At 42.2% G+C, this 20,831-nt stretch overlaps 3 protein-coding genes across 4 annotated transcripts in view; all 3 read right to left on the minus strand.

Annotated features, from left to right (window-relative positions):
* The window catches only part of LOC125010924 (tripartite motif-containing protein 16-like), a 14,450-nt gene extending 3,514 nt beyond the window's left edge, over positions 1–10,936 (minus strand). The window contains exons 1-2 of one of the 2 annotated variants that reach the window (XM_047589874.1): positions 7,884–10,936; positions 1,575–1,975 (exon numbers count right to left, since the gene is read on the minus strand). In XM_047589874.1, coding sequence (XP_047445830.1) covers positions 8,076–9,866 — 1,791 coding nt within the window. In that variant the 5' untranslated portion in view covers positions 9,867–10,936 and the 3' untranslated portion in view covers positions 1,575–1,975; positions 7,884–8,075. Of the gene's footprint in view, positions 1–1,574; positions 1,976–7,883 lie in introns of those variants that run through there. The other variant, XM_047589875.1, reaches the window with a different exon arrangement.
* On the minus strand, positions 2,692–3,502 carry LOC125011047 (E3 ubiquitin/ISG15 ligase TRIM25-like). The gene has a single exon (XM_047590041.1). The coding sequence runs from the start codon at positions 3,483–3,485 to the stop codon at positions 2,841–2,843; it is 645 nt and encodes a 214-aa protein (XP_047445997.1). The 5' UTR covers positions 3,486–3,502; the 3' UTR covers positions 2,692–2,840.
* A 128-nt stretch (positions 10,937–11,064) lies between the features above and the next one.
* On the minus strand, positions 11,065–19,638 carry LOC125010598. The gene is made up of 3 exons (XM_047589350.1): positions 17,671–19,638; positions 15,333–15,456; positions 11,065–13,484 (listed from the first exon to the last, which is right to left on the minus strand). The coding sequence occupies exons 1-3, from the start codon at positions 19,355–19,357 to the stop codon at positions 11,738–11,740; spliced, it is 3,558 nt and encodes a 1,185-aa protein (XP_047445306.1). The 5' UTR covers positions 19,358–19,638; the 3' UTR covers positions 11,065–11,737.
* Between the last annotated feature and the right edge of the window lie 1,193 nt (positions 19,639–20,831).

A 20,831-nucleotide genomic window follows, 5' to 3' on the forward strand; every position in this document is an offset into this window, starting at 1 on the left:
ATGTTGTGATAAAAATAAATAGATCTTTGTTTGGGGATGGTAAGCCTAATGTGCGTATGTGCTTGGTAAGCGAGGGAGGGGTAAACGAGAGAGGAGGATCATATTAAAATGCAAGGGGGAGGTGCTGCATTTGACAAATGACAAAATGACAAAAATGCATCTGAACAATGCCATCACATAAACAATGCCAATCTGTTGACATAGATTATCATATCAATGGCACCATCAAATGGCAGTGTTCAAGATGTCACTATATCAAATATTCAAGATCAAAACAACGTGACAACAACAAAACCACAATGCACGGTTCATGCCATGAACAGCGCGCACCCAATACACAGCAATCAGCATACAAAGTCACCGCACACAGTATATCACAGCCATTTCAGCTCCACAGACAGATAAAGGGAGTCCACATGAGGTTGTCACCCCCCCCCCCCACACACACACACACATATCGCCAGCTAAACATTACACAAATTCCATTACAATTTAAATAATATATAAACAACATCATCAGTTCCACTTAGAATAAAAATAAATTGCACTCAAACGATGCAAACCATGAAACGATCTGCAAATGAAAAACGCTACAAAATGAAAAGTCACATTATCTTTCTCGCTGTATTTTAACACACAGTGGATCAGTCAGCTGTTCTGTCTCTCTCCATCCCGTGTCTCTTTATTGAGCTGTTATGCTGAGAGCGCCCCCTGTAGGTTTGGAGAACTTCCATTTGTAGTGACCGATAATGCAGCGTTTCTCGTTTGCAGGTGGTTTCTTGGTTTGCAGGTGGTTTCGTGGTTTGCAGATCGTTTCATAGTTTGCGTCATTTATCTATTTGCAGCGCGTTTCATGATGATGCATCCATCTTTCTTTGTTGCAGCATGTTTTTTCGTTTGTCCCACATTCCTCTTTTTTTGCCTCGTTGTGACTTGTGTTTGAGTTTGTGGTTTTGCATCATTTCTGTACTTGAAGCTTTTTTCTCGAACTGAGAAATGTTGGGTCATTGCCGTCCGTTTGGACCTTGATGGCCACCGTACAAAGAGATCCACAATGAAATGAAATTAAAGTCACTGTCATCAACATGACCTCCCTGCTAATAATCAGAGCACTTTAAATTTAAATACTTTAGATAAAAGAGTTAGAGCTGCTGGAGGAGCTACAGACGAGTAAAAGCCACAGAAACTGTCCACAGCAAGTCCTTCTAGACATTTGATTTGATCTTTGTTCCATCCTTGTTCATTCCTTCTCTCCACTATATCCCTGTCAGCAGGATGAAGGCGTCCTCTTGTGTCGAGGATCAGTTTTCAGGTTCCAGTTGTTGACCTGACGTGTCAAAACTTCACTGAGCCTTCAGCAGCTTAAACAGCATCAGTAAAGAGACTGAAACATCTGGAATATCACGCTGAGTCACTTGGTCCACAGGAGTCTCAGCCTGAGACACTGATGCTGCATTCAGGACACAGGGCAAAGATGGGAGAGAAGGTTTTCTAATTAACAAGCATCATAAATGGCCTAAAACACTTGAATACCTTTACCTATGATGGTTCCATGAATAAAACACAAACTTGAATGAGTTCTTTAAACACCTTTATTGATTGATTATAGAAAAACAATCTTACAAAATCAACACAATCATTCAGTGTAACCAAGAAAATAATAAATGATCTCCTCCTCAGTAATGATCACAATGATTAGTTTCATAAACCTCATTTTAAATGAATTTAAAAAACATTTGATCTGACGAATACTTGTAAAGATAAGTTAATAGCAGGACCAACAACATATCAGTGATAAAAGAAGGTCTGCTGATTCCTCTGATATGAAATGGAAGAGAAACAACAACACAAATACATTAATACAAATATTCATCAGACATTAAGAGCTCGGAGAAGTTTAGATTGTAATGGAAATAAAAGTCATCATGAGCAGTGATATCCTCCATGGCTAAACAGACACAGGAAAGAGCTCCACCTAAAGAAAGTGATGAAACATCCAGAGAACAACTATTAAACATGTCAAGGTAGCAGCCATGATGTTTGACTGACAGCTGATCTCTGAGCAGAAACACCACAACAATGAACTCTCAGCAACAAACATGGAGCGAAAACAAGTTGATGAAGAAAAATACAGGATTTAACTCTCTGGTCCTGAAGCTACCTCTGTCTACTTCATTTTAATCAACTCAGCACTGGATCCATTAAACCAATCACGAATCCAGAGTCCAGCATAGAGTGGCTGAGTGAATGTGGTCTGGACTCTGTGGAGGAGAGTCATGATTTCAGAGATGCTGTAGAAGGACAGAATACCTGCTCTGTGATCCAGGAACACTCCTACTCTGGAGGTAGGAGGACCTGAGACGGGAGTTTGGATCTTGTTGTACCAAAATGTAAAACGGTCTGTGGAACAATCTAATGACCAAGATTTGTTGTTACGTCCAAATCCACTTTCTTTTTCTGCTCTGCTGATATTCTTGTATGTGACTGCTACACCAACAACTCTTCCTCCCCACTCAACCTCCCAGTAATAACATCCAGTCAGACTCTCTCTACTCAGGACCTGATAACAATCAGTGAATCTGTCTGGATGATCAGAATAAGACTGTTGACGCTTAAATGTTGCTTTTCTGTTTCCCTCAGTCAGTACCAGATATCTGTGTGCTGTATTTGGATCCAGTGTGATTTCACATGAATATTTTAAGAATTCATCTCTGGTCTTTGGCTCTGGTTGTGACAGTAAAACATCCACTTCTTTCACTGTCAGTGAGATGTTTGTCCTTGTCTCTCTCAGAATGTCCTCTAGTTTCTTTCTGAGCTCTGTCACAGCTGCTTTCACGTCATCAAAGTTCCTCAGAGGACGGATATTGATGTTGGATGAGTGTGTAGATTGACTGAGTGGTGACAGTGAGGGGTAGTTGTGTAGAAACTGTGTCGTGGCCTTTATGTTCATCCACAGAGCAGAGATAACAGATAATCTGCTGATCAGTACGACAGAACATCTTCATCACCTCATCATGACGAGAGCAGATGTTCTCCTGGAGCTTCTTGGAGGGATCCACCAGCTTGTGTTGTTTAAATGTAGGTGACTTATAGTGAGGTTCAAGGTGTTTCTCACAGTAAGATGCCAGGCAGACAGAACAGGACTTGAAGGCTTTCAGTTTTCTTCCAGTGCAGACATCACAGGCCACATCTTCAGGTCCAGCATAGCAGTGATCAGCAGGAGCAGTTTGAAGTCCAGTCTTCTTCAGCTGCTCGACTAAAACTGCTAACATGGTGTTTTTCACCAGGACAGGCCTCGATGGGAAGAGTTGTCTGCACTCAGGACAGCTGTGGGTTTTATTCTTGTGCTCTCCATCAAAGTGTTGTTTAATACAGTTCATGCAGTAGCTGTGTCCACAGGGAATAGCCACTGGATCCTTCAGTAGATCCAGACAGATGGAACAAGAAAAGGTTTCTCGATCCAGTTCAACTCCTTTCTGCGCCATCTCTGCTCACAGTGTCAGTGACTCCGTGAGTTTCTTTTTCTGAGAAGTGAAACAACTGTGAGCTCTGATCTCAACTTCATGTGTTTGTACAGTGAATGGGGCCAGTCAGCTCTTACACTTATCACATGTTGTGCAGATCTAAAGGGGAGGGAACCAGGAAGTAGGTGAATTGTCAGATTCATTCCAAAAGGAGGAGCAGCCCTGTCAATCAAAATTTATTTCCTCATGGTCAGTGACAACCGGGTTAAATCCTGTTCCCTGTTTTGATTTATTTCATTGTTTAATAGATAAAATAAAATTTGGTTTCCCTTCCAGAATTCTTCAGATTTCAGCTTTTAACTTCATCACTGACTTGACTAGTTTTTTTATTTAATAATTTCTGTAGCAGGAGTGTAGGAGTGACCTATTTTGTTCTTGTTTCCATCGTCTGAAAAATATTGGCCATTGCAGGTGTGTCCACATTTTAGTTGGTAAAGAATGCTCACTCCGCTGGCATTTTTGTTGAGTCTGTGGAAGTCTAAAGTAAAGACATTATTATAAGTTCATCACCTCACGCATGTTACAGATGTGGTGCCAAACACTCAGCACATGACTGCTGAATGTGCAAAAGCATTTGAAGATGCAAAGCAACTACAGCAGCAACACAAGGTGTTAGCACACTATAACGCCTGCACAGAGAATTGCATGTGATGCATAGCCTTGTGGAGTTGGGGCTGTGGTTTCTCATTTAACAGAAAATGGAGAAGAACAATGGGTGGCATTTGCATCAATGACACTCACTGAGCCTGAAAGGAAGTATGTAAGTAAAAAGAGGCACTTGCCATCGTTTTTGGAGTAAAGAAATTCCACAAATATCTTAACGGGAGAAATGTCACACCCATCACTGGCCATAAGCCACTATTAACCATGCTGGGGCCAAAATCAGCAGTTCCAACTTTGTCAGCATTATGGATGCAACGCTTGGCTGTGATTCTCATGACATACAACTATGAGATTGAATACAAGGAATCAGCTGATCATGTCAACGCTTACCTAGAGCAGTAGCAGAAGAACAATGTAGCAGAAGAGGGAATACCTTCCATTTCTCACATATGGAGGAACTACCGGCGCATGCAAAAGACAGTGAAAGCGCTTCGTTTGAAGACCATTTACTCAGCATGGTGTGGAGCTACACAGTGAATGACTGGCCTTGTTATGTGCAGGATGAAGGTTAGAGGCCTTATTTTGTGCGCACACAGAACACAGAACAAGGCCACATTCTCCAAGGGCAACAAGTCATCATACACCCAGTTTATTGACAGATTACTAGAGGACCTTCATCATGAACACCCAGGTATCTGTTGCGTGACGGTGCTTGCCCACAGCTACCTCTGATGGCCAGGCTGTGATGGTGAAATTCAAGAAGTGGTGAGCAACTGCTTGGTCTGCCAAACAAGCAGTACAGAAAATGCCAGTGGTGGCACTGTTACATCCTTGGTGGTGGACAGAAAGAGTGTGACAAAGAATTCATATTGACTTTGCAGAGAAAGATAAACAGTATTATTTGGTTGTTAGATAACCATTCAAAGTGGTTAGAGATTTTTTCAATGTCCCACACTACTTGTCACAAAACCATCAAAGTGCTGAGTGGTCCGCTTGCTTCATATGGACTGCCAGAAGAGTTAGTACCAGACAATGGCTCACAGCTGGTCAAAAGAGTTCACTCAGTTTCTGGATAGTAATGACACCAAACACACTGCTCTACCTACCTACCTCCCAACATCCAAACGTGAAGCAGAGAAATCAGTACAAATCCTGAAACGGGCTCTGGTGAAGAATGTGGTGGAAACAGAGGTAAGGGCTTCCTTCCCACTCATGTACCATAGCACACCCCACACCGTGACAGTGTGTGCGCCATTGGACTTGTTCATGAAATGCCAGTTATGAACCTGTTTCAGTTTGCTAATGGTGGAGCTTGACCGACAGATAGGAGGGACACAAGCAGTTCAGAAGCACCATCCCGACAAGGGAGTCCTGCCCCCGTTTCGGTTTTTCCTAGAGGGGGAGGCTGTTAGCATCTGAAACTTCAGGGTGAAGTTGAAAAAAGGATTCAGGCGAAGATACTGAGGAGACGGGAAACTGTCTTGTCTTATCTTGTCTCCACGGCATTTAGGTTCAGTAAAAGAAAAAGACCAAGGAGGTGGTCATTGACTTCAGGAGGAAGAGGACACCAGTGGAGTTCATCACCATCCAGGGCCTGGAGGTGGAAGTAGTGGACTGCTACAAGTACCTGGGAGTCCACATGATCAACAGACTGGACTGGAGGGACAACAGAGATACTGTGGACAAGAAGGGCCTGAGTAGACTCTAATATCTCAGAAAGCTCAGGTCTTTCAATGTGTGCAGTAAATTACTAGAGTCTTTCTACCAGTCTGTTGTTGTGAGTGCCCCGTTCTTTGCTGTGGTTTGTTGGGGAAGTAGTACCAACAAAAAAGACATCGGTATGATCGACAAATTGAACCGAGAAAGATTCTGCTTCGCTGCCATAGTGAGCGCTACAGAACTTCCTTTATTCCTTATTCTATATAGCTGTATAACAGCTCATCTTTTTGTGTCAATTAAGCAACTACAATCTATTAATTTCCCTTGTGGATCATTAAAGTCTGTCTAAGTCTAAGTCTATTTTTGATAAAGACTGATGCAGTTTTTGTGTTGGGTTGTGTTTTCTTGACAGAATTATTATTTTTTTAAAAGGGGAGAAGGGGAGATGTCACCACCATCTGGTAAATATTGGCTGTTGCAGTTGTGTGGTTACATTTTGCTTGGGCAACTTATAACGTAAAAAACTCTGAACCCCCCAGCACCTTTTGTTGAGTCCGTGGAAGTCTAAAGTAAAGACGTCCTTATGAGTTCATCACCTCGACTGGTTACATCCAACCCAGTATATTACAGTTTCACTCACTGAGTTGTGATTTTGTCTCTTGCAGTTAGAACTGAGCTCATGTTCATCTCTATGAGTGAGTCCTTCCACTCTATTATTTGGTTCATTGTTATCACGTCCTTTACTGTCTTATGTTGCAAAAAAACAACAAAAAAAACACCGTCAGTAAAAGAAGCTGCTGCAGATGAAGTTCAGTCTCATCAAAACTGTCAGTTCAGAGGAGGAATGGACTTATTTCTACACTTGTAGAACATCAGGAGAATGATTTCAGCTGAATAAAGACCTTTCAGACACATTTTATATGAGATGGGAAGAGAAAAAATCTTTGCCGCAATCAGTCTGTTCTTTATAAAATAAGGATACGTCCTTGTTTGCTGAGAAGTACCATTTGGATTACTGCTTAGTCTGATATTTATACAACATAATCTCTGTACATGTTTTAAGAAAAATATCAGTGGCTCAATTATACTCTAATTTCTCCATCAGATTCTAGTGAGGTCCTAGAATGTGTCAGGCCGGGACTCGAAGCAGAACTCAGGACTCAGTATGCAGAGATGATAAAGGGGCTTTAATTGGAATGTTCAGAGATCCCTCACAGAGGGACAAACAAATGGTCACAAAAATTCCCGGACGTAATTCTAATCAGTGAAAACAAAAACTCTCCAAAAGGAGGAAATACAAATCGAAGAAACAAATCACTAAATAAACACAAAACACTCCGAATGGAGGAAAAACTCAGAACTGAGGAAATAACTAAGAAAAGACTAGACAAACAAAAACTATCTCTCCGAGAGGATTCGCAGGCTTACTTGGAAATACTTAGGTTGAAAACATGAAGCGAAGCACGAGAACAGGTTGACGAAGACGACACTCTGGCACAAGACAAGGGGAACACAGACTACTTAAACACATGGAGGGAAATAGGGAACAGGTGGACACAATCAGGAATCAGGGAAGACAATCAGACTTGTGACACATGAGGAAGGGCAAGTGACCTGAAACGAGAGGAGCGTTACTTTTCAAAATAAAACAGGAAATGACAGGACAAAACAACCCCAAGACAAGACGCCCTCACCACGGTGTGACAGAATGAAGACAGAAGTCAGTATTTTATTTCCTCTTGGTGAAAACCAAGATTTTTAAACCTTCAGTTTGTTCACACATTAAAATGGTTAAAAATCAACACAATCAATCTCCTTCACCAAGAATCTCAGTTATGATAAAGAACAAAAAAGTATTAATCTGATCAATAGTCACCATGATGATTCCAGTTTTATGAAAGTGAATTTGAACAAATCTCTACTGCAAGTTAACAAAAACAACCAAACACATTTTTGTGAATGTAATCATAGATTTCTTACTGTACAAAATGACCAACAACATATCAGTGACAGAGGAAGGTCTGCTGATTCCTCTGATATGAAGTGGAAGAGAAACAAAAACAACACAAATTAAACAGACACAGGAAAGAGCCCCACCTAAAGAAAGTGATGAAACATCCAGAGAACAACTATTAAACATGTCAAGGTAGCAGCCATGATGTTTGACTGACAGCTGATCTCTGAGCAGAAACACCACAACAATGAACTCTCAGCAACAAACATGGAGAGAAAACAAGTTGATGAAGAGAAACACAGGATTTAACTCTCTGGTCCTGAAGTTACCTCTGTCTATTTCACTTTAATCAACTCAGCACTTGACAGCAAACTAATCCAGATTCCAGCATAGAGTGGCTGAGTGAATGTGGTCTGGACTCTGTGGAGGAGGGTCATGGTTTCAGAGACGCTGTAGAAAGACAGAATACCTGCTCTGTGATCCAGGTACACTCCTAATATGGAGGAACGAGGACCTGAGATGGCGGTTTTGATGTTGTTGTACCAAAATGCACTGGTGAGGAAATATTCTAATGACCAAGATTTGTCATTACGTCCAAATCCACTTTCTTTTCCTGATCTGCTGATATTCTTGTATGTGACTGCTACACCAACAATCCCTTTCCTGTCCACCTCCCAGTAACAACATCCAGTCAGACTTTCTTTACTCAGGACCTGATGAAAATCAGTGAATCTGTCTGGATGATCAGGATAAGACTGTTGTTGTAATATGAATGTTGCTTTTCTGTTCCTCTCAGACGGTACCAGATTTCTGTGTGCTGAGTTTGGATCCAGTGTGATTTCACATGAATACTTTAAGAATTCATCTCTGGTCTTTGGCTCTGGTTGTGACAGTAAAACATCCACTTCAGTCACTGTCAGTAAGATGTTTGTCCTTGTCTCTCTCAGAATGTCCTCTAGTTTCTTTCTGAGCTCTGTCACAGCTGCTTTCACGTCCTCAAAGTTCCTCAGAGTACAGATATTGATGCTGGATGAGTGTGTAGATTGACTGAGTGGTGACAGTGAGGGGTAGTTGTGTAGAAACTGGTTGTGATCCTCTGTGTCTGAGAGTTGCTTCAGCTCAGCGTCTTCCCTCTTCAGCTCAGTGATCTCCTGCTCCAGCTTCTCCTGAACCTCTTTGACTCGACTCTCTTCAGTTTCCTGCTGGGATCTGACCTGCTGCTCCACATCAGAGCTTCTTTCCTGGAGGAGATGGATCATCTCAGTGAACATCTCCCGACTGTCCTTCACTGTTTTATCAGCAGAGTGAGCAATGGCCTTCAGCTCCTGTTGAAGCAGCTTCACATCCTTTTCTTTGTCCTGGATCATCTGCTGGATGTTGTGTCGTCTCCCCTCCACCTCTCTCTGCCTTTCAGTCCTTTCTGCTGCAGCTGAGACTGTGTCGTGGCCTTTATGTTCATCCACAGGGCAGAGATAACAGATACTCTGCTGATCAGTACGACAGAACATCTTCATCACCTCACCATGACGAGAGCAGATGTTCTCCTGGAGCTTCTTGGAGGGATCCACCAGCTTGTGTTTCTTTAAAGGAGCTGCATCATAATGAGGCTGAAGGTGTTTCTCACAGTAAGATGCCAGACAGACTAAACAGGACTTGAAGGCTTTCAGTTTTCTTCCAGTACAGAAATCACAGGTCACATCTTCAGGTCCAGCATAGCAGTGATCAGCAGGAGCAGCTTGGAGTCCAGTTTTCTTTAGCTGCTCCACTAAAACTGCCAACATGGTGTTTTTCACCAGGACAGGCCTCGATGGGAAGAGTTGTCTGCACTCAGGACAGCTGTGGGTTTTCTTCTTTTCCTCTTCATCAAAGTGTGTTTTAATACAGTTCATGCAGTAGCTGTGTCCACAGGGAATAGTCACCGGATCCTTCAGTAGATCCAGACAGATGGAACAAGAAAAGGTTTCTCGATCCAGCTCAGTTCCTTTTTGAGCCATCTCTGCTCTCAATGTCAGTGAATGGAAGCTTGTGTTCTTTGAAGACTTTACAGTTGTGCAATGTGCTTTTGAGGAAGAAGCGAGAGGCGTTATCAGACTCTTATTTCTGGAAGGGGAGTGACTTGAAGCCATTTATTAAACTATTAAAACATAAATCAATAAAGTTTTATTTCACCTGCACATATAAAAACAGCACAAAGTACAAAACAGTACACAGTTAAGTTCTAAAGTTCATTTTCCTTCTCATAGTTCCGACCAGTTTTATAAAGACAGTTTGAGTCACATCAAACATATTAACAAATCACTGAAAGGATAACATTAGCTTTCAATCTATCTCTAAATCAGAAGTGAATTGTAAAGTGTTTGCTTACAAGGTGACATGTTTTCAAATGTAATTACAGACATTGAGTTTAGTGGTGTTAAATACTTACAGGCATTTATTGAGCTCTCGAGTTCAGTATCAGTACTGATTCATGTTCAGTAACTTCTAAAGAGTCAAATGTTTTGAAAAAGAATAGCGTATTCTGATATTTGCTCTTAGTTTGGTCATGGTTATGTGAATTTTCAGTCAATCATATATTGGTTGATATGTTGCAGTGTTGCACAGGCGCTTCTACTTTGGAGATTTTTGGTCTTTTATTGTCCCACATACAACAAAGTAGCTAAAATGATCCAGATGTGGATACAACAGCACCTTTCAGTGACAGTCCCCACAGAGTCCAGACTCCCTTCCCTGAGCCAAACCAGCCCTGCACGTTAATTTGTCCAGACGCTGTCCAGACGTTCTTGTCTGTCAGGCTGCCACACCAACAGACGACAGCATATGTACAGCATGTACAGCATTTCACTACTACACATAAAACGATTTCAGCCTTCATAGAAAGTGGAGCTTTACTCTGTCCCTTTTTAAACAAGACATCACAGTTGGTTGACCAGTCCAGTCTGTCATCAAGGTGGTCACCCAGGTACCTGTAAGTTCCAACCATGTCTGTCTCCTCCAATCTATGCCGCCTCACCTGAGAGAGTCAAATCTGTCAATGTTGTTTTCGTGGCTCTCTCAACAACCCTCTCAATCATCTCCTCAATGGACATCAAAGCTAAGTGCTGGAGTCTGCCTTTGCCTGTGGTCTTTCTCAGCCAAGTATGTTTAGCTTACAGGCAATGTTAGTCTCACACCTTGCATTTAACATCAACACATATGCCTAGTAAACACATAACAACAACACAAAACAGCTCCAATCTAAACTATGGGCAGTGTTTAATTGACAACCTGCACTACTAGCTGCCAGAGAGAGAGAGAAAAAAAAAGCTATCCAACTCCTACTTAACAGTAATACCAACAGTAAAAGTTAGGGCTGTTGCTAATGACTATAATGTGTTGTGATAAAGTAAATAGATCTTTGTTTGGAGATGGAAAACTAAACATGTGTATGTGCTTGGTAAACGAGGGAGGGGTAAACGAGAGAGGAGGATCATATGAAATGCAAGGGGGAGGTGCTGCATTTTCTCGTTAAAAAATGACAAAAATGCATCTGAACAATGCCATCACATAAACAATGCCAATCTGATGACATAGATTATCATATCAATAGTGTCATCAAATGGGAGTGTTCAAGATGTCACTATATCAAATATTCAAGATCAAAACAACGTGACAACAACAAAACCACAATGCACGGTTCATGCCATGAAAAGCGCGCACCCAATACACAGCAATCAGCATACAAAGTCACCGCACACAGTATACCACGGCCAAACAGCCATTTCAGGTCCACACAAACACACAAATTGACAGTTACACATTACACAAATTCCATTACAATTTAAATACTTAGAATAAAAATAAATTACACTCACCGATGACTCATCTTTGGAGGCTCCGAAGATCTGACATTGAAAGCACTCAACTCCATACGTACTATATAACAGAAAAACAAATATACTATATACACGATATTTACATAATTATAACTCGACACCATACGTCCTGAAGTCACCTCTGTCTACTTCAGCTCAATCAACTCAGCACTTGTTTTAATCCAACCATAAATCCAAATTCCAGCATAGAGTGGCTGAGTGAATGTGGTCTGGACTCTGTGGAGGAGAGTCATGGTTTCAGAGACGCTGTAGAAGGACAGAATACCTGCTCTGTGATCCAGGTACACTCCTACTCTGGAGGAAGGAGGAGCTGAGATGGGAGTTTGGATCTTGTTGTACCAAAATATGTTTCTGTAACAATCTAATGTCCAAGATTTGTCATTACGTCCAAATTGACTTTCATTCCCTGTTCTGCTGATACTCTTGTATGCAACTGTTACACCAACTCCTTGTCCTTTCCTCTCCACTTCCCAGTAACAACGTCCAGTCAGACTCTCTCTACTCAAGACCTGAGACCAATTAGTGAATCTGTCTGGATGATCAGGATAAGGCACTATTTTATCCATAGATTCTACTTTTCTGTTCCCTGACCACAATACCAAACGTCTGTTTGCTGTGTTTGGATCCAGTGTCATGTCATATGAATACTTTAAGAATTCATCTCTGGTCTTTGGCTCTGGTTGTGACAGTAAAACATCCCCTTCAGTCACTGTCAGTGAGATGTTTGTACTTGTCTCTCTCAGAATGTCCTCTAGTTTCTTTCTGAGCTCTGTCACAGCTGCTTTCACATCCTCAAAGTTCCTCAGAGGACGGATATTGATGCTGGATGAGTGTGTAGATTGACTGAGTGGTGACGGTGACAGGTAGTTGTGTAGAAACTGGTTGTGATCCTCGGTGTCTGAGAGCTGCTTCAGCTCAGCGTCTTCCCTCTTCAGCTCAGTGATCTCCTGCTCCAGCTTCTCCTTAACCTCTTTGACTCGACTCTCTTCAGTTTCCTGCTGGGATCTGACCTGCTGCTCCACATCAGAGCTTCTTTCCTGGAGGAGACGGATCATCTCAGTGAACATCTCCTGACTGTCCTTCACTGTTTTATCAGCAGAGTGAGCGATGGCCTTCAGCTCCTGTTGAAGCAGCTTCACATCTTTCTCTTTGTCCTGGATCATCTGCTGGATGTTTTGTCGTCTCACCTCCACCTCTCTCTGCCTCTCAGTCCTTTCTGCTGCAGCTGAGACTGTGTCGTGGCCTTTATGTTCATCCATAGAGCAGAGATGACGGAAAATCTGCTGATCAGTACGGCAAAACATCTTCATCACCTCACCATGACGAGAGCAGATGTTCTCCTGGAGCTTCTTGGAGGGATCCACCAGCTTGTGTTGTTTAAATTTAGGTGACATATAGTGAGGTTCAAGATGTTTCTCACAGTAAGATGCCAGACAAAATATACAGGACTTGAAGGCTTTCAGTTTTCTTCCAGTGCAGACATCACAGGCCACATCTTCAGGTCCAGCATAGCAGTGATCATCAGGAGCAGCTTGGAGTTCAGTCTTCTTCAGCTGCTCCACTAAAGCTGCTAACATGGTGTTTTTCACCAGGACAGGCCTCGATGTGAAGAGTTGTCTGCACTCAGGGCATCTGTAGGTTTTGTTCTTGTCCTCTTCATCAAAGTGACTTTTAATACAGTTCATGCAGTAGCTGTGTCCACAGGGAATAGTCACAGGATCCTTCAGTAGATCCAGACAGATGGAACAAGAAAAGGTTTCTTGATCCAGTTCAACTCCTTTTTGAGCCATCTCTGCTCTCAATGTCAGTGACTCTGTGAGTTCCTCTTTCTTAGTAGTGAAACTATTCTGAGCTCTGATGTAAACTCTGTTTCTGCAGTGAATGGGGCCAGTCAGCTCTTACACTTCACCACATGTTGATCATACTTAAAGGGGAGGGAACCAGAAGGTACATGGGCAGGGTGGAGGAGGAATAATGAGGGTTACACTCCTTCCAAGAAGAGGAGCAGCCCTGTCAATCAAAGTTTATTTCCTTATTGGCAGTTCTGACTACGTTAAATCCTGTTCACTGTTTTTACTTATTTGATTATTTAATAGTTAAAAAAGGGAAAAGGGCACAGAAAAGTAAATTGAAGTAGACAGATGAACATGAATCTGCATATTCATATTCATCGCTATGACTGAAACCTCCTTTGGACATTTGGTTCATTGTTATTATAAAATACACACATTATAGTCAGATAATATACCTGTAAACATGATGTTCAGTGAAGGAAGACATATAAATAAATATCACACAATATTAGCTCAACATCTCATCCGTGCATTTCTGTCAGCGAGTGTAATATTCACTGATCCAAAACAGTCCATTTCCTTCTCGTTGTGTCAGTGATGTGTCTTGTTTTACCTCACAGGTGTGTGAAGGGAAGAGGTGTGTTGTGGTTGAGAGCAGAGGGAAGAATGAAGGTTGTCAGGTTTTGCCGCGTTCCAGGATGAGGAGCAGCACAGTTAAAAATCCTCTCTAGATAACAACTTTGTTCATCAGAGGTGTTTCACAAAAAGAACACCAGAGATACAACTAACATAGATTAATGCAGGTACTTTCACAACAACCGTAGTAAAACACACAGAGCAAGAGGTAAGACAGGGTCAGTTTAAGTGAAATCAAACACAGTGTCCTCTACATTAATGTCCTGCTAACAGCAAGTAAAATAAGTTCAAACAAATGACCCTGAGCACTTCAAATAAAATGTTAAAGCTGCTGGAAGAGCTATAGATGAGTCCAAGTCTCGTTTTTACAGTATTCATATTAAACCAGTGTTTATTTTAATTATTTTGCTGACATTGTCGTCCTGTTCTGTCTAACCTAATCTTAAATTAATCTAATTAATCTTGCATCGTTTTAACTTTGCTGAAGACAGTAAATATCCAATAATGGTATGATAAGTAAAACCTTCACTGAGACTTCAGCTGCTTAAATAACACCAGTAAAGAGATTCTTATACTCATTCACACAACACGTTTCAAGTTTAAAATGTTTCATTTGAACTTTCAGTTTCAGTTCAACAGAAGGCTCAAATATAAAACACGCAGGCAACGAGGCAGAATGATCACACAAGAAGTCGGCTTTAAATATGAATAAACAGCTTGTATAGGTGACAGATTTAAATAAGTTAAGGAAAATGGATGGCATGATGAAAAAGAAAGTCCCTCTGTCTTATTCCACTTATCCTGGTCCGGGTTGTGGAGGTAGCAGCTTCATAAGGGAATTCCAGATGGCCCTCTCCCTGGCCACTTGCAGCAGCTCTTCCGGAGGAATCCCCAGGGCAGACGCGTGATATAATCCCTCCATTGGTTCATCCCCGAGGTCCCTTACAGTGGGACATGCCTGGAACACCTCTAAGGGGAGGCCTCCGGGAGGCCAGCCAGCTACATGGATTAAATTCATGACTGTTTGGTACAGGGACTGAATGGCCCTCAGTAAGGGGCCATCCACCCCATACTCTCAGAGGACCCACCACAGGATGCCTCTATGGACATAGTCGTAAGCCTTCTCTATATTCACAAAACACATGTGGACTGTTTGGGCAAACTCCCATTTCCCCTCCAGCACCCTAGCGAAGGTAAAGAGCTGGTCCATGGTTCCACGTCCAGGACAAAAACTGCATTGTTCCTCCTCGATCAGAATTTCAACTATCGATAAGACCCTGTTTTCCAGCACCCTGAGTAGACTTTCCTGCGGAGGAGGAAGAGTGTGATTGACTTATAGTTGAAACACACTCTCTGGTCCCTCTTCTTAAAGATGGGGACCACCACCCAGGTCTGCCACTCCAGAGGCACTGCAACTGTTTACAAGCAATGTTGCGTAGGCATGGTAGCCAGGACAGCTCTACAACATCCAGAGCATGAAGATACCCAGAGCCAATCTTATCCTTGCCTGGAGCTCCTCCACAACGGAGTTGTTTCATTACCTTGACGACTTCTGCCTCAGAGATTGAACGGTCCAACCCCAGGCCTCCTCGCTCTGTTGGAATACATCTTGGTGGGTTTGAGGAGCTCCTCAAAGTATTCGTTCCACCGCCAAACAATAGCAACAGTCGATGTAGGCCTGCTGCTCCTGAGGTGCAGGACGGTTTGCCAGAACCTTTTCAGAGCTGATCAAATGTCTTCTTTCAGTGCCTTACTGAACTCCTCCCATGCCCAAATCTTTGCCCCAGTGACTGCCCCAGGTCTAGTGGTACCGGTCAGCGGCTTCCGGAGACAACCATTCCCTGTAGGCCTCCTTCTTCAGCCTGATGGCTAACTGGATTACCACCACAAACAGAACCAGTGATGTTGTGCCCGCAATTCCACTTCAACAATGGCCGAGCAGAACATGGCCCATTCGGACTCAATGTCCTCCACCAACCCCGGGATGCGGTTGAAGCTCTAGTCCCTTGGCTTTCCTAAACTGGTCTCTTTGCGTTTAATGAACCCAGCTTTCACCAATAGTCCGGAGTCCAGCACAGAGCAGCTGAGTGAATGTGGTCTGGACTCTGTGAAGGAGAGTCATGGTTTCAGAGACGGTGTAGAAGGACAGAATACCTGCTCTGTGATCCAGGTACACTCCTACTCTGGAGGAAGGAGGAGCTGAGACAGGAATTTTGATGTTGTTGTACGTAAATAAAGAAATGTAACAATCAAATAGACCATCTACCTTTTATGTAGGATCATAGATCCGGATTCCTTGGCAATGGGTGGCTCACCATCTAAAATTAATCTGCCTCTGTTTAACATTTAAATAGTAACAAAACTCACAACCATACAAATCGTATTTGATCTGTGGAGGTAAACTTGCATTTCCCACTAGAACTCAGTGCTTCTTTTAGCACGGAGTAATTTTAATACACAATCACACAATGTTGTCAAAATTAAAACTTACCTATCACTTCCTGATCTCCTGTTAGCACAGGAAGCATCTGAAAACTGGACATGAGCACAATTTGCTTTTAGCTCTTTGGTGAAGATTGTTGTTATTCAAGGCCACAACTTCTCCTAAACATGGCGACTCTTTTCTGAATCTCAAACTTCTGTTCAGTTGGTGAAACAGGAAATCAGTGGTCAGTTTACTGTCAATACCACTGGAGAGCGGAAGCAATTAACAAAAGTAAAGATGTAAGGAAATGACTTTGATACGGCAAAATAAAAGCATCAACTTAAAACTCTGATGAATTAGTTAAGTTGTTTAAAAGAAAATTTCCATGTTAACCCATTTTATTCAGCTGAGTTACTCAGTATGTCCAGAAGCTTTAACAGACTCTGTTTGCTAAAAAAACATATAAATGTCAGTTAAAGCAGTTGAAGTTACTCTCATTAACTTCACTGTACAGTATATTATCCATCAGATTCTAGTAATATCCCGAAATGAAGACAGAAATCAATATTTTATTTTCTTTTGACGAAAAGTCTTTATTCATTATTTAAACCTTCAGTTTGTTCACACATTAAACTGGTTAAAAATCAGCGCAATCAATCTGCTTCACCAGGAATCTCAGTTATGGGAAGCAAAAAACAATTCACCTGATCAATAGTGAACATGATGATTCAAGTTTTATAAAAAATTTAATTGTAGAAATCTCTACTGCAAGTTAACAACAAAAACTAAACACATTAATGTAAATGTAATCATAGATTTATTTCTGTACAAAGTTATCAACAACATATCAGTGACAGAGGAAGGTCTGCTGGTTCCTCTGATATGAAGTGGAAGAGAAACAACAACAACACAAACACATCAATACACATATTCATCACAAATTTAGAACTTAGTGAAGTTTAGATTGTCATGGAAACAAAATTCATCATGAGCAGTGATATCATCCACGGCTAAACAGACACAGGAAAGAGCTCCACCTAAAGAAAGTGGTGACAAATCCAGAGAACAACTATGAAACATGTCAAGGTAGCAGCCATAATGTTTGACTGACACCTGATCTCTGAGCAGGAACACCACAACAATGAACTCTCAGTAACAAACATGGAGAGAAAACAAGTTGATGAAGAGAAACACAGGATTTAACTCTCTGGTCCTGAAGTTATCTCTGTCTGCTTCAGCTCAATCAACTCAGCACTTGATGATGAACCAACCCAGAGTCCAGCATAGAGCGGCTGAGTGAATGTGGTCTGGACTCTGTGGAGGAGAGTCATGGTTTTAGAGACGTTGTAGAAGGACAGAATACCTGCTCTGTGATCCAGGTACACTCCTACTCTGGAGGAAGGAGGAGCTGAGACGGGAGTTTGGATGTTGTTGTACACAAATGTAGAAGTGGAACAATATAATGTCCAAGATTTGTCATTGAATCCGAATCCAGTTTCATCCCCTGCTCTGCTGATATTCTTGTATGTGACTGCTACACCAACTCTGCCTCCCCACTCCACCTCCCAGTAACAACATCCAGTCAGACTCTCTCTACTCAGAACCTGAGAACAATTAATGAATCTGTCTGCATGATCAGGATAAGGCTGTAGTTGATACACTGATGTTCCTGTTCTGTTCCCCTCAGTCAGTACCAGATATCTGTTTGCTGTATTTAGATCCAGTGTGATTTCACATGAATACTTTAAGAATTCATCTCTGGTCTTTGGCTCTGGTTGTGACAGTAAAACATCCACTTCAGCCACTGTCAGTGAGATGTTTGTCCTTGTCTCTTTCAGAACGTCCTCTAGTTTCTCTCTGAGCTCTGTCACAGCTGCTTTCACGTCCTCAAAGTTCCTCAGAGGACAGATATTGATGCTGGATGAGTGTGTAGATTGACTGAGTGTTGACGGTGACGGGTAGTTGTGTAGAATCTGGTTGTGATCCTCTGTGTCTGAGAGCTGCTTCAGCTCAGCGTCTTCCCTCTTCAGCTCAGTGATCTCCTGCTCCAGCTTCTCCTTAACCTCTTTGACTCGACTCTCTTCAGTTTCCTGCTGGGATCTGACCTGCTGCTCCAAATCAGAGCTTCTTTCCTGGAGGAGATGGATCATCTCAGTGAACATCTCCTGACTGTCCTTCACTGTTTTATCAGCAGAGTGAGCGATGGCCTTCAGCTCCTGTTGAAGCAGCTTCACATCCTTTTCTTTGTCCTGGATCATCTGCTGGATGTTTTGTCGTCTCCCCTCCACCTCTCTCTGCCTCTCAGTCCTTTCTGCTGCAGCTGAGACTGTGTCGTGGCCTTTATGTTCCTCCACAGAGCAGAGATAACAGATACTCTGCTGATCAGTACGACAGAACATCTTCATCACCTCATCATGATGAGGGCAGATGTTCTCCTGGAGCTTCTTGGAGGGATCCACCAGCTTGTGTTGTTTAAATGTAGGTGACTTATAGTGAGGTTCAAGGTGTTTCTCACAGTAAGATGCCAGGCAGACAGAACAGGACTTGAAGGCTTTCAGTTTTCTTCCAGTGCAGAAATCACAGGCCACATCTTCAGGTTCAGCATAGCAGTGATCATCAGGAGCAGCTTGGAGTCCAGTCTTCTTCAGCTGCTCCACTAAAACTGCTAACATGGTGCTTTTCGCCAGGACAGGCCTCGATGTGAAGAGTTGTCCACAGCTGCACTCAGGACAGCTGTAGATTTTCTTCTTGTCCTCTTCATCAAAGTGGCCTTTAATACAGTACATGCAGTAGCTGTGTCCACAGGGAATAGTCACCGGATCCTTCGGTAGATCCAGACAGATGGAACAACTGATTGTTTCTCGATCCAGTTCAACTTCTTTCTGCGCCATCTCTGCTCTCGGTGTCAGTGACTGGCAGTTCGTGTCCTTTACACACTTTCCAGTTCAACAATGAGGAAGAAGCGTGAGACGTCATCAGACTCTCATTTTCGGAAGAGGAGTGACCTTAAAGTATCTCACTATTAAAACATAAATCAATAAAGTTTTATTCACTCTACAGACATAAAAACAGTTCAAAGTACAACACAGCACACAGTTATTTACATTGCTTTTGTCATAGTTAAACTGACAGCTCACTCTCTCCTCCCCACCTTTGCAGTGATATTCAGGTGTGTGTGTGTGTGTGTGTGTGTGTGTGTGTGTGAGAGAGAGAGAGAGAGAGAGATCCAGGTGCCAATGGATTACCCACATGACCGGGTTGCTGCCTGCAGATTGGTTGACTCTGACTTAAAGTTCCAGCTAAGCAAGCCGACGTTGTACTCTCCCCATTCCCAACCGACCGCAGCTTGTGTGTGTGTCTGTGTACTTGTACAGCTATCTTACTGAGAACCATTTTAAGTGTTATACCATCAGACTGGGGACAATTGTATCATTTGTGTGTTTGGCCTCAGATTTTGGCTGTCTTGAAGTTTAAAACTGAGTTCTAGGGTAAAGGTTACAATGAGGTTAGGGTTAAACAGTTATTTTAGGTGGTTAGGGTTAGGGTTAGAGAATGTATTATGCCAATGAGTGTAATCACAAAGAAGGCCACTTAAGTAGGAGTGAGATGCCTTTTTGAGTTGATTATTTTTCTCCGGTTCATTTCAGTTAGCAGTTAGGCCAGTTTGACTGTCTTTTGTTTTCATTGTTATTCTTGGCAACAGGTAAGATAAGGATCCTCATTTATCTGTTTTGGCCTGGGCCATAACACAGTTTAGACCAGTTTTATGAAGACAGTTTGTCTCACTATCACACATATTTTTAATAATAATAATAATAATAATAATAATAATAATAATAATAATGATGCATTGGTTTTATATAGCACTTTATCATAGACAGTCAAAATGGCTTTACATTGAATAGATTCAATGTTAGGATTATAGCTTACAATCGCTGACGTTTCAGCACACGTCTTCTAGAGAATGTCCTTCCAACCGTGATCACAAAGCAAAAGCAACCTCCGACACATCATCAGCTGTATACCTAAGCTTCAGTGGGTGTTTCGGCCATTTGTCACACTACACGCTCAGTTTAGGCAGGACCACCACAGACCTAGGGCCCCAGACAGGATCCTTCCTTTTGACCGTGTCTGCTTTTTTCCGCTGTTTTGGTCAGAGCTTTGATGGTTTTCCTCTGAGACTTCCCTGATTTCCCATTGAATTCCAGTGTCCTTGAGCGGCCTTATGGTGAAACTGGTGTCAGAGCCTCTGCAGCCAACTTCAAGTGGTCGCACCTCAGCCAGCCTTTCAGCCTCTATCTGTAGCTTTAGCCAAGTCAAAGCAGTGAGGCTTTGTCCTTTCAAAGGCTTTCCCCATGCTTTCAC

This window comes from Mugil cephalus, chromosome 7 (assembly GCF_022458985.1).
Source record: "Mugil cephalus isolate CIBA_MC_2020 chromosome 7, CIBA_Mcephalus_1.1, whole genome shotgun sequence".
NCBI lineage: Eukaryota > Metazoa > Chordata > Actinopteri > Mugiliformes > Mugilidae > Mugil > Mugil cephalus.

Excerpts from the sequence above, each read along its gene's own strand:
- LOC125011047 (XM_047590041.1), bottom strand. The coding sequence starts at position 3,485 with ATGGCGCAGAAAGGAGTTGAACTGGATCGAGAAACCTTTTCTTGTTCC.
- LOC125010598 (XM_047589350.1), bottom strand. The coding sequence starts at position 19,357 with ATGGCGCAGAAAGAAGTTGAACTGGATCGAGAAACAATCAGTTGTTCC. Across the intron at positions 15,457-17,670 it reads GATAACTTCAGGACCAGAGA|TTGCAGTGCCTCTGGAGTGG; the intron begins GTTAAATCCTGT and ends GCTTGTAAACAG. Across the intron at positions 13,485-15,332 it reads CGCAGGAAAGTCTACTCAGG|AAACAGAGTTTACATCAGAG; the intron begins GTGCTGGAAAAC and ends CATTCACTGCAG.